The sequence below is a fragment of the Halichoerus grypus genome, chromosome 3 (assembly GCF_964656455.1).
Source record: "Halichoerus grypus chromosome 3, mHalGry1.hap1.1, whole genome shotgun sequence".
NCBI lineage: Eukaryota > Metazoa > Chordata > Mammalia > Carnivora > Phocidae > Halichoerus > Halichoerus grypus.
This window is the reverse complement of record NC_135714.1, coordinates 86,134,531-86,147,935: the sequence shown is the minus strand read 5'-3', so window position 1 is coordinate 86,147,935 and position 13,405 is coordinate 86,134,531. Positions and strand designations below refer to the sequence as shown.

The 13,405-nt window shown below is 39.7% G+C and overlaps 1 protein-coding gene across 1 annotated transcript in view; it reads right to left on the bottom strand.

Annotated features, from left to right (window-relative positions):
• The window catches only part of ARHGEF38 (Rho guanine nucleotide exchange factor 38), a 124,657-nt gene that overhangs the window by 61,211 nt on the left and 50,041 nt on the right, over positions 1–13,405 (bottom strand). The window contains exon 3 of the mRNA XM_036094764.2: positions 10,479–10,602. Coding sequence (XP_035950657.2) covers positions 10,479–10,602 — 124 coding nt within the window. The remainder of the gene's footprint in view (positions 1–10,478; positions 10,603–13,405) is intronic.

Sequence of the window (13,405 nt, the reverse complement as noted above, 5' to 3'; positions counted from 1 at the left end):
TTCTCCAATGTCTGGTATCAGGGGTGGCCAAGGATGTGTGCAAGTGCGTGTTTGTGTGTGAATGTGTTTGTGTGTGAAATGAAATCATGAGATATAGGTTGAAGTCACTGGGAAGGGCTTTGGTTCCTCCCAAATGAAAAAAGAAAAAAAAAAGAAAGCCTCAGGAGGAGGTGGTTTTGCTGTTACTGCCCGCAGGAAGCCGCTCTTGACAGTGCAGCAGCCAGCGTGAGGCCAGGAGGCCACGCACCGCACATCACCACACGTCGAGTCCTAGGAAGGAAAAGGCTGCGAGGAGCCAGCATGCAGCTGCCCCAGTTCTGGACTACTGAATTATGGATTCCTTGTTCTGTGAGGAAAAAGTCCCTTTTTTGGTTAAGTCCTCTTGGTGAGGTTTCTGACCTCTTGGTGAGGTCTCTGGCGGCAAGTGCCGTCCTCACTGATCTGAGTGACTCGGCCCCGGCCGCAGAGCTCGTGGTGACAGAGCTGGAATGAAAACGCAGATTCGTTTCCCACCAAAGGCCACACTCCCTCTGGGCTACAGCGCACCTTGAAGGTTTGCACCCCTGCAAATGTACTTCTCACTTTCACTCCCTGGCTATTGGGAAAGTGTTCAGGGGTTCAGAGAACTCTTACATTTGTAGGAGTTAGGACTTTATTTCTACATGTATTCTGCACAATATTTGATTTTTCACAGCTCCATTCAGATCTGCCCGCACAGCTAAGCCACTGACTTCCGTGAGCTGGCCGCACAGCACAGCATCCTGGAGCTTCACATTCTCCTCAGAGAACAGAACAGTAGAACGTGTTACTACGCCACCCTGGCTTTATTTTTATTACAAGAAATAAGTCCTTGTAGCCCTGGGACCCAGCTTGACCACACTCAAGGGGTTGGAAGACCAAGCCCACATTGTATTCTGCTGTCCACCGCCTCCTGCTGATTTGTCCTCTCCCGTATGGATTGCGGATGCTTGACCTCCCCCCCCCAAAAAACCCTTTTTTTCCCTGTCACATTCTCTGAAGCTGATAGTTTTTCTATTACTGCTAACATTTAGAATAAAATGCCCAGACCTTTCAGCTGCTGCATCTGGGTCTTGCCCCTACTGGCCTCACACATTCTAGGATGCAGGTCTGGGGTGCTCCCAACCTGTCCCCACTGGCCAGAATTAACGATTGAGCCTCCCTGTGTTCTGAGTACAATATACACACATACACACACACGCACAGACACGCATGCACACACGCACTCTTTAGAAAAATTATTCAGGTGAGCTATTTTGTGGCATCTCCCACATGGCAACATGACCTGAATTATCAGTGACTAATGCTCTTCTCACAAAATCACTGCTAAAGGCACAGATTCCTGCTTCAGGGACATACAAGAGACACTGCTTTAGGAGAACAAAGTACTGCTGTAGAACGACACTGCATCACCACTTCACCTTCAAAGAACAGAAAGCTCTAAATTGTGTTTATCTCAAAGGATAAACTCACCCTCAGGAAAAGGCAAATGAGAAATTGTAATTCCTTTACCACAAGCTTCTTTCAGCTCTGGTTCTCAGTATAGTGTGCAGGAGGTGAGCACCTAAAGTAGACTCACACATAGTCATAACTCTGTCTTTTTTTTTTTTTTTTTATAACGCTTTGAAACATTACAGCACTGTTGCAAATGTAGGTAAGAGGATACAGGCTCTCTTTGGGTTATCTGTCTATGTGACAGACCGCCTCAAAACTTAGTACTTTAAAACAATCGTTTTGATTTCCTCTCACAATTCTGTGGGTTGGCTGGAATCGGTTCTCCTGCTCCCCTTGGTGTCGGCTGGGGCTGCGGTCAGCCCAGGGCTGAACTGCCTGGGTGGTTCGAGATGGCTCATTGACAGAGCTGATGCCTCGGTAGGGACAGCAGGAAGGCTGGCCTCAGCTGGGAGGCTGAGACAGCTGGGCCACTTTCTCAGCCGACAGAGTCTCAGGTCTAGTCTCGTTCCGTGTGACCTCTCCATGGGATATGTCTAGCAGGGTAGCTGGACTTCTTAAATGCCAGTTCCTCAAATCACTAAGGTAGAAACTGCCAGGCTTTCTTAAGGCTGAAACCCCCAGTCCCTGACACAGCGTCACTTCTACTGCATTGTAGGATTTAGTGACTCTCAGGGATATAGCACCGGATTGCACAGCAGGGCGAATACCAGGGGGCATGGTCTATTGAAGGCCATCTTTGGAAAGTGTCTGCTGCATTGCTGTTCATTGCTGTTCACTTTATCAAATGTGGAAATGATACTTGATATGTTCAATCATGCTTTATAGAAGAAAACATGTTGCCTTATTAGATCTATGAATCATCAAGATGCATAGATATTGGGAGCATCTAGAAACTAAACACATCCAGTGAATCTGATTGTTTGAAAAACATGATCAAGACCTCTGGGGGGAAAATCACATTTTATTCTGTGATTACATACATAAGAAATCAAGCTTTGTAAATAGATGGGTAAATTTAATATTCTCAGGATAACAAATTAGTAATCTCATGTGTTAGGTATTTATTAAGAATAGGCATCGGGCCATCATTATTTATACATGATTTTACTTAATCTTCACAAATACTCCGTGGGGTGGGTATAATTACCTCAAATTTCCACATGAAAAACTGAAGTTCAATGAGATTTTGTAACTTGCCTAAGATGAAACATCTAGTAATCGGATGAGCCGGGATGTAAACCAATGTCAACCTGATATCGAAGCCCTTGTGTTCTTAAACCCTACACCAGCATTTTACCTGTTTTGTCTTTGCTCTCTCTTTTCTTAAATTGTTACAGAGTAATCTTCAGTTTAAGTGGAAACAAGAGCCACATCTCATACTCCCATTTCTGAAGATTTAGAACCCATTTCCTATTTAGACAGCCTGCTGCAGTCAAGATTTTAAAATCCAGTTTGTATCTTGGCATGATAGTCCAGACAATTCCCCAGGGCTCTCATATCTACAGACATATGCCTCTGTGCTTAAACTTGAACCTCATCCAAACCCCAAGGTTATTATTGAGTAAAATCCTCCTCCTGGTTTATCTAGGTACCTGGAAAGTTTCCCTTTGGCACTAGAGCAGTGAATCACAACCTCTCATTCGTTCCATCTAAGGACAGAGAAATGGGACACCTGTGCTTTTCATTTTGGAAATGTCCCACCAAAAATCAGGTTATCCTATGAAATGTAAGAGCTTTGGTGAAAGATTTAGTGATAGAAATCGCCGGGGCAGGGTGGGGGGTGGGTAGAAACTGTCAGTGAACTCTGTACTAATATGGCTACTGTGTATGGGTCATGGAAGTCTCCTTGGAAGTGTGCTCCAGCCACATTAGATTGCTCTCCTTTATGAGAATTTCCTATACTCTCCTGCCTTGGGGCCTCTATGCCATTTGTCATTTAGAAAGTCCTTTGCTTCAGGACACCTGGGTGGTACAGTCCGTTAAGCCCCCAGCTCTTGGTTTCCGCTTGGGTCATGATCTCAGGGTCATGAGATCGAGCCCTGTGAGATAGATCACCCCGTGTTGGGCTCCCCGCTCAGCTCAGAGTTGGCTTGAGATTCTCTCTCTCTCTCCTTCCGCCCCTCCCACTCGTGCTCTCTCTCTCTCTTTAAAATAAATAAATCTTTAAAAAAAATCATTTGCTTCAATCTCCACCTTTCTAAATCCTTCAAGTCCAAGCTCAAAATCCATTTTCCAAATCAAGTTTTTCTTCATCTAAATTGAATTAATCTCTCTCTGTGAATCTGTATTAGATTTGCTGCAGAAAAAAAAAAATCACCCCAAAAACTTAAAGGCTTAAAACAACGCTGTTTTCTCACAATTCTCTGGATTGACAATTTGAACAAGGCTCAGCTGGGATGGCTTGTTTCCAGGTGTTGTTGGGGTTTATTCATGCGTTTGTAATCCGTAAGCAGAGGCCAGCTGGCTGAGGAGGCCACACTCACGTGTTCAAGGCCTTGACTGTGTTGATTGAAATGACTGGGTAGTTTGAGCCTTCTCTCTCCCTGAGCAGAGAGTGGATGTCACAAGGCTATTGTAGAACATCACTTTGCCACATTTTATTGGTCAAAGCAAGCCACAAGGCTAGCCCAGATGTCAACGATAAGGAAATTAAAATATGACTCCAACTGGTTCTTTTACAAATATGGTCTTACTGTTTCAGTTTCCTTTATCTATTCTTCTATCATCTTCCTCAAAGCTGCAACTTATGATTGGTAAATTAAAAAATTGTGAACACATTCAACTGAGTTTCTCTGTAAAACCATAGTATTTTTATTTTGAAGTAATTTTATACTTAACAGAAAATTGCAAAACTAGTTCTGGTAGTTTTCAGATATCCTTCACTCCGCTTAACATCTTGTATAACCACAGTACAATTGTCAGTAAAGGAATTGAAGTGTGCTTTTGTACTATTAACTAAACTAAACACCATATTTGAATTTCAACACTACATTCTTTTACTGTTCTAGAATCTATCCAGGCTTCCACTCGCATTTTTTTGTTACTCTGACTTAGTCTTCCGTGGTCTCAAAATGCTGAGGCTCCTCAGTATTACCTTACTTTTAATGACCTTGACATTTTGGAAGAGTATTGACCCATTATTTTGTCAAGTGTCCCTCATTTGAGTTTGCTCATGTCTAATGTTTTCTCATGATTGGACATGATCACACATATTTTGGGCAAAAGTACTACAGAGATGGTTCTATGTCCTCCTCACTTGTATCACAGGTTTATGATGGGAATGTGTGTTATTCCTTGGTACTGTTGACCTTGATCATTTGGTTAAGGTGGTCTCTGCCTGGTTCCTCACTGAAAAGTTACTGTCTTTGCCTTAACTTAAGGTTAATAGTTAGGAGATACTTTGAAACTATGAAATTTCTCCCCAAACTTTCACCCCCTAAATCAAGCACTGATCAGTGGATTTGGCTGCAACAATTATAACTGCAGTGTTTGTCTAATGGTGGTTTTCGATTCTCCTCTTTCCTTCTATATTTATTCATTGAAATCTACTATACGGAAGACTTTTCCTTTCTCCTCACTTATTTATATCAGTATGAACTCAATATTTATTTTATTCTAAAATCTATGTATGTATGTAGATTAAAATCTCGCATGTATATGTATGTATATTAAAATCTAGCATTATGTATGTTGCTGCTGAAATATGTAAACCATAATATTTTTAATTAGGAAAATACTCTTATATAAGCACAGAGGCACCTGATATGCTCAAAGAAAATTCTGCTAAATGGAAAATATTAAAATTCTGATTATATATCTCTCTATATTGAAATATGTAAATATTTGAGCTGAAATATTTTCACAAGTACTAGCTTTTAGCCTCCATTTGGATTCTTTTCTTTATTTTTACAAAATAAGCTCACCAAAGAAGTTGTTTCTATTTATGATTTTTAAATATTTTTCCAAATGTAGATATTGTAAAATCTGGTACAGGATATAATTTTATCCTATTTAATAGGAACTCTATCAAAACATCTTTCTGTAAGTCAAGTTTTCCAAAATGGAATTAAAGAATTTTAAAATTAAATCTTCTATACCATATAAACTCATTTTTTAAAGCTAACTCCTTGTTTTAGTAGTGATAAATTTCAGTGTCTTCCTATTTGCAATTTTGTTTTCAGTAATTACAATTGTAAAGATTAAAAAGCTGAAGTAGTTTTTTTTCCCCTTTCTTTGTTGAATACTTTAAGTAAAGACTTCTAATTAATTTTGAACAAAATGCCAATTTCTAAAAGTTGATTACTGACCAGGAGCAAACAAAGAATGTGTTACCATCATGCATAAGATTGTTTATGCCTGGGTGCCTGAGTGGCTCAGTCGGTTAAGCATCTGCCTTCAGCTCAGGTCATGATCCTGGGGTCCTGGGATCGAGTCCCACATGGGTCTCCCTGCTCAGCGGCGAGTCTGCTTCTCCCTTTCCCTTTGCCCCTCCCCCTGCTCATGCTCGCTCTCTCTCAAATAAATAAAATCTTTAAAAAAATTAATATCAGCTTTATCCTCCAGGTATTGTATATAGTTCACTCTAACTTTGTATATATAAAGCTGTGTGAATTTTGACTACAGTTACCATTTCGACTAATAGAATATCACAGCTTTAGTACATAATCACCACAATCAATCTCAAGTAAATTTTTGTTCCATAGATTTCTTACTTTAGTAAAAATATTATTTTACTGAGATGCTGTGCTCCCCCAAAATATGTACTCTTATTATCATTTGCATTCACAAGCTTAATTTTTAAAGTAACAGGAGCATTCGCAATTAGGTCAGAAAATTCGCCTTTGACACAATAAACTTCCAAAAGGTTTTCATCTGTTCTGTGAATTGGTTAAACTTTTTTCTTTTCTTTTTTTTTTTTTAAGATTTATTCATTCATTTATTTTAGAGAGAGAGAGAGAGAGCAAGGGGAGGGGCAGAGGGAGAGGAAGAGAGAAACTTTAACAGGTTCCGCACTGAGCGTGGAGCCTGATGCAGGTTGGATCCCAAGACCCAGAGATCATGACCTGAGCCGAAACCAACAGTCAGATGCTGAACCAACTGCGCCACCCAGGTGCCCCTGGTTAAACGTGTTTTTTAATCATTATCAGAATTAATTAATTTTTAAATTTAATTTATCTGCTCACACTGTTATAAAACTGTCACAATTTAACTGTTTGTAAGCTCTTCTGCTATTTGTGTCAACTCATTAATAACCACAGCTTTACATTTCTTACAGGCCCAAGGAAACTCAGAATTGAAAACGAGAGAAATTAACTTAGGCTAACTGTCATTGACCTAATGAAGCCATGCTGCATAAAGTGCTCAATGTTACACACCTCTGCGGCTACAAGTGTGAAGCCACATGCACGTGGGCTTAAAAGTATAGGTAGGATTTCAACAAGTGGGAAGAAGGTTGAGAAGAAGATCCCAGGTGGAGGGAGCAGCATGAACAGAAGCATGGTCCACAAATGCCAAATGCCAAGGTTTGAAAATAATGGGCACAATCTTCTTAAAGCAATGACTAACTTTTGAGGTAGATATTGCTGCTTCTTCTCTTCTGATTGTCTTACAGTCAGTGATAGCATTAAGAACCCCATGGTGGATAGCAAGTATTCTGTGTGTTATATGTTCATCATCAACTTTCTTGAGCAACAGAAAATCAATACTTAATTTTTATTAAACATGCATAGATGAAACACTTGCTTCTGAAAGGGTTTATTGCAAAACCAAGTAAGATAACCAGATCATTAAAAAGTTACGGATTTGTATCATAAGATGAATTACCAAACTATTGTAGCAACAGCATCCAGATACTCTGTAGCAGGACAGCAAAGCCTCTACTTGTCACAGGAATTTCACTTACATCTAATCTTTAATTCCCTAATTGTCCCGCTAAAACCCACTGACTAATAGCCTGGTGGCTTCCTGCCTCTCACGGGTCATGGCAAGGGCCACCCATCATGGGCCATGACACACTAGCCGCTATACCCAGTGGACAGCAGAATCTGTAGCATCAGAAATATCTCCCACCACCACCGGAACAGGAAGCAGTTAGCTTCACGTCCAAATGTCATCTTTTTATCAGCCAGTGCTATGCATGCTGTACTTCAAAAGGTTGGGAAATGAGAGATGGGCTGTCTTTCAGAGTTTAGCATGTGTTATGGTGAAAACTCTGTCAAATACACCTGCCTCTTATATTCTATTAGGAGAGATGGGTTAGAAATTGGAGTACAATGTAGAAGTCTCACCAAATCTCTTGTAGTGCAGTGATTAATAATGATCCTCCTTAAAAAGGAGAAATTGCAGGACAAATGCTAAACTGGACTGAATGCTAGACTAGGCTAAAACCAGGTTGTTGTAGATAAATTAGGATACTTGTCTCCTTAAACCTGGAAGTGTCTTTGACTTTAGCACAGGCAACCAACCCCTAAATCTTGTTTATGCTTTATTCAACATTTCTCTTGAATCTGAGCCCCCCTTTTTAGTCTCACTGTATCTACCTTAGCCTAGCTAGATGCTTGTTACCACATGACTGCATTATTTATAACAACCTATTTACTAGTCTAGTACTCATTTTCTCCTTCCATACATTCTCTTCATACTTACCCTTATTTTCTTTCTCCAGAAACTTGTATGTCTCATCACACCCTTGCTGAAAAATCTTTTAATGGCTCCTCAGTACCTGCAGAGTAAATTCCAAATTTGATTCCGAGTATTGTCTGTCTCTATTCTACACTTACAGATTCATTTCTTTTTCTTTTTAAAGATTTATTTAGAGAGAGAGTGTGCTCATGTGTGAGAGTGTGGGGGAGGGGCAGAGGGAGAGAATCTTCAAGCAGACTCTCCACTGAGCATGGAGCCATGTGGGGCTTGATCTCACAATCCAAGAGATCATGTCCTGAGCCGAAAACAAGAGCCAGAGGCTTAACCGACTAAGCCACCCAGGCGCCCCTACAGATTCATTTCTGATTCACTCCTGCTTGGCTTGATCTCTCATCATTTCCTAAACATGCTTGGCATTTGGCATTTGCTATCCATGCTTTTGTTCATGCTGTTGCTTTCACTTAATCTTTCAGACCTGGACCCCACTCGTTGAAATCTGGACTGTAACTGTAAGCCCAAGTAACATCTTCAAGGATCCTTCTGTGATTTCCCCATCTAGAAATATTCTTTTTTATCCTCTGAAGTCCCGCAGCAGTATAGAAAATAGTCTGATGGTGTATTACACAAATACCTTCAATTCAAGGAGCTTTTCAATGGCAAACTTTTGAAGGACAGAGATGATCTCTTTCATCTTTTGATACCCAACAATGCCACACAGTACCTTTATACATGCTGCTACTTAATAATTATTCATTGGGTGAATTAATAAATGAATGGCCAATGAACCCACACTAAAGTAATAATGAATAGAGTCCTTCGTTTAGAAAATATATTTACAGCTTATTAGAAACTACGTTAGCTCCGGCTGCCATAACAAAATGCCATAGACTGGGGGGAGGAAGGGCTTAAACAACAGACATTGATTTCTCACAGTTCTGGAGGCTGAGAAGTCCAAGATTAAGGTGCCACCTGCCTCAGTTTCTAGTGAGAACCTCCTTCCTGGTTTGCAGATAGCTGCCCTCTTGCTGTGTCCTCACATGGTGAGGAGGGAGAGAGGGAGTTCTGGTCTCTCTTCCTTTCCTTACGCTAATCCCATCCTGGGGACCGCCCCCTCACTGCCTCATGACTTCATCTAAACCAAAATTACCTCCCAAAAGCTTCCCCTCCAAATACCATTACACTGATGGTTAGGGTGTCAACATATGAATTTTAGGGGAACACAAACTTTCAGTACATGATAGGGACTTTCAGTCAAAGTAATGATTAAATTTAAACCTGTTTGTGGGAGAACCTTTTTGAGTGAGCTGACCTCTTGGTCTGTAAAACGCTACAAATAGGCTGATTCACCTTTGCATAATATCAGCCTTGCTTATTAAACTTTGGGTCTTCCATAAATATTAAACAAGGTCAATTTCATTTTTAAAACCCTGATTTTCACTAACTAAGCCACAGTGAATAAAGATATAAGGTGTGTGTGTTTGTGTCTCTGTATATGTCTCAAAGAAAGGATCCACATCAAACTGATAACAGTGGTTACTTATCAGGAAGAGAGTGGCATTGTTTTATCCTTGTACTCCTGATTTGTTTTAATATTCTTGTAGGGAACATACATTGCATGTTATACCTGAAATAGAAAAATAACAAAAAAAAAATTTAAAGAAGTCTTAGCCTCCATGGCACTATGTATCTCCAGTGCGGTTACTGCCTTCAGAAAGCTCACAATGCAGTATTCCCTTTGAAACGCCCAAGAAATGGAAGGGATAAAAATTTGGCTCAATGCTTTCTCAAAGATATCTTTGTATTTTTTTCCAAAATCTTACCAGAGTAAGAAAATAATCTATGACCGCGAGTAAAAATATATTTGGAAAGCAAATAATATAGGAAAAAAAGGAAAAGCATGGGAAAAGTAGAACCTGCGTGTTTTATAAATTATCAAAACCCTTCATGCAAAAAATTTTACAATCCCAAAGTCAATGGATTCATAGGTGTAAGATCTGAAAAATACTGTGACTGAAATCAGTAAAGCTATTAAAGTATTTAAATATTTAATTCTTTAAAGACTGAGTAAGTGTTAGCCATAAAACAAAATGAGAGAACATCTGTAAGGCAAAGAGGTTGAAAGATTGAAAATTAAAAAGCAAATGGTGTGTTTAGTGTTACTGTGAGACTTGAGCAAATGGATAGAAACCCACTTGAAGACAAATACAGAGTTTGTGTAATTACAATGAGCCTGAAGAAGGGTTTAGCATTTATACATCTCCTGGGAAGCTTGGTGAGTCAGAAACATAAACCCAAAGCAAAGGGAGGTTATTAAAATATTATTTCCTGTTGTAGTGTAGAACTCGAGAAGAGAATAAACATACCGATTACTTGCATGGCCGGTTCCACGTCTGTTGTGGCCTCTTCCAACAATGATAGCAGCTTGGCTGATATCTGATGCACGGATTCAATGTTGCTAAACAAGCTATCCACGTCCAGCCGATCAATCTGAAGAAACACAAACACGGAACACCAGCTGATGGAGAGAGACGCACTGTATTTAGGATGTTTTCTCCTGCTACACAGTAAGAGTTTTGTATGCCAGCCCATGCTGCTTCCATCGACTGTTCCTGTAAACATTCTTATTTGGGATTTCTAGAGTAAATGTGCAGTTTTTCATGCAAAAAAAAAGGGGGGGGGGTAAGGATGTTGCTTCTGTTCCCTCTGCCTTTTTCTTTATTTTGACCAAGTTTTAATGAGTCAAACATATATATACATATTCCTATAAAACTAGAGTGTGAAGAAGATTTAAGCCACGTAATCAGTATTTTTATTAACTGCCATCTATGATAGTATGTACTAGCACATACGAATTTAGAACACTTTAACGCTTACACAGCAGAAGTCAGACCTTACTCTAGGCAAGTAACTATTTTCAAAGCTGTTTTAGAACGACAGATGTTCTAAAAGTGATGACAAGTAGATGTGCTGAGTTGCTTCCTGCTTTTTTTCTTAAAAGAAATGTGAATGGAAATTTCACCAAACATGTTCTACTAATTAAAGATTCATCATATTTTATAACGTCATGCACACCCTCAAAAACCAGTATAATCATTCCTCGGTCTTAGAGCTGGTGCTTATAATATTTTATTTATTCACTCATCTCTCCTTCATTAAATATTTCCTGGAGGCCTTCTATGTATCAGGAATTGTAATAGAAACCAAACTCTGTTTTAGACATTGGAAGATTAGTAGAGGGATGGCCAACCATCCTAAACTATCTAAGTAGAATTTGGTGAGATATGTGCCCTGATTTTGCTGGATCTTCCTCTAAATCTTTCTCTGGAGTTTAAGTCTGATCTCCTTTCATAATCAAATAGTGTCTAGTTGGCTCATGTACAGATCGGTCCAGACTCCACTGGGCTACCACAGGGAATAGGAGTAGGTGCCTTTCTCCATGGTTTACTGTATGTGGGGTCATAGGTGGATAATCACGTCATTAATACTCAAGTCATGGAAGAGCTTCACAGGTGCAAAGCGGAGTTGCCGGTTCCAAACCAGGTCAGCATTTTAGGAGTGAGAGGGACAGGGAGTTCAGCTAAGGATCAAAAAAGAGGCCAAGAAACGAAAGGGAATTGGGAACAAGGGATATAGGGGAAGAGGCAGATGTGGAGGAATTCTGGAGATGAAAGTCAACAGTGTAGCTTCTTCCTCATCCGTCTCTCCTCATTTCGTCTCCGTCTTTCTCCCTCCATCTTTCCTCATCCGTCTCTCAGCATCCGTCTCTTTGGGTGTGCTAAGTCTGTGGTGAGGGGAGGGGAGGGGAGGGAGGAGGCAGGTTGCTCATCTTTTTATCCCATCCTTTTTTGATGTTGACTCATCTGTTGTGCCCTGTACCAGACAGAGATATTATTTTGATAAGGATATTCTGTTATTAAACATGAAGCATTTCTTTCACATTCCACCTTGTTTAAAATTTGGTGACTATGTCAATTATTTCTTATGTAATATGATCTAGCTATCCACATTCCTTCCAACCATCGTGGGAAATTTCTCACCTTCCTATCATCAGTCTTGTCCTCAAGAAAACTCCCAGCCCCAGCCTCATCTGAATCAAATACCACGTGATTCTACGTAGTGGGTTTATTTCAATATTTTAAGTATTATTTAATTTTATATTTAAAATTTTAAATTTAAAAAACTTTTTATGTCTTCTAAAATAATCTATATCTCCATACTGTATTATTACATTACAATCATTATTAGCTCACTAAATGTTCCTTTAAGTAGTCATTTTAATTGGATAGGGCACATATGACTCTTTTGTCTGAAATCTATAGATACTCAAGACTTTCAATTTCTATTTTACAAAATGTATTTAATATTATACAAAATACCTAAAGGGCAGACAACAGTTGCATGACTTTTTTTGTTAAATGATAATTTTAAATAGCTAAGGATGTGTCACATATTTCTGGGTACCACTGATTTAACACATTATTTATTCTAAGGAATGGCTTTATGCATTGAGTATTAATTAAGTAGCAATGGGATAATTTTTGCATAGTGCAAAATATGTTTTCCAAAAATTGAATATGAATCAGATTTTGGGGAGAGGAGCAGAGGGAGAGTTTTTTTTTTTTTTTTAAGATTTTATTTATTTATTTGAGAGAGAGAGAGAGCAGAGGGAGGGAGAGAAGCAGGCTCCCTGCTGATCAGGGAGCCCAATGCGGGGTTTGATCCCAGGACCCTCTGATCATGACCTGAGCCAAAGGCAGAGGCTTAAATGACCGAGCCATTCAGGCACCCGGAGAGAGAGAGAGTCTTAAGCAGACTCCATGCTCAGCACCCAGAGAGAGAGAGTCTTAAGAGACTTGGGGCTTGATCTCACGACCCTGAGATCACAACCTGAGCTGAAACCAAGAGTTGGATGCTCAACCGACTGAGCCACCCAGGTGGCTCCAGATTGGTTCATTTTAGATGTACCAGTTGAATTTTTCTTAAAATCATATTTTGAAATGAATCCTTCTAACATAAAAAATTTCATCCCGATTTGCTTGCTTTATATGATAAAAGCAGATGTAATTGATACAGTGTACCCTATTATTATTTCATTTTATTGTGAAAACTTTATTCTGAGAAGTTTAAATGCTTCATATTTATTATTTCATATAGCATTGCAGCTTCTCTGTAAGATATGAATAAGTTTTGGGGCGCCTGGTTGGCTCAGTTGGTTAAACGACTGCCTTCGGCTCAGGTCATGATCCTGGAGTCCGGGGATCGAGTCCCACATCGGGCTCCCTGCTCATCA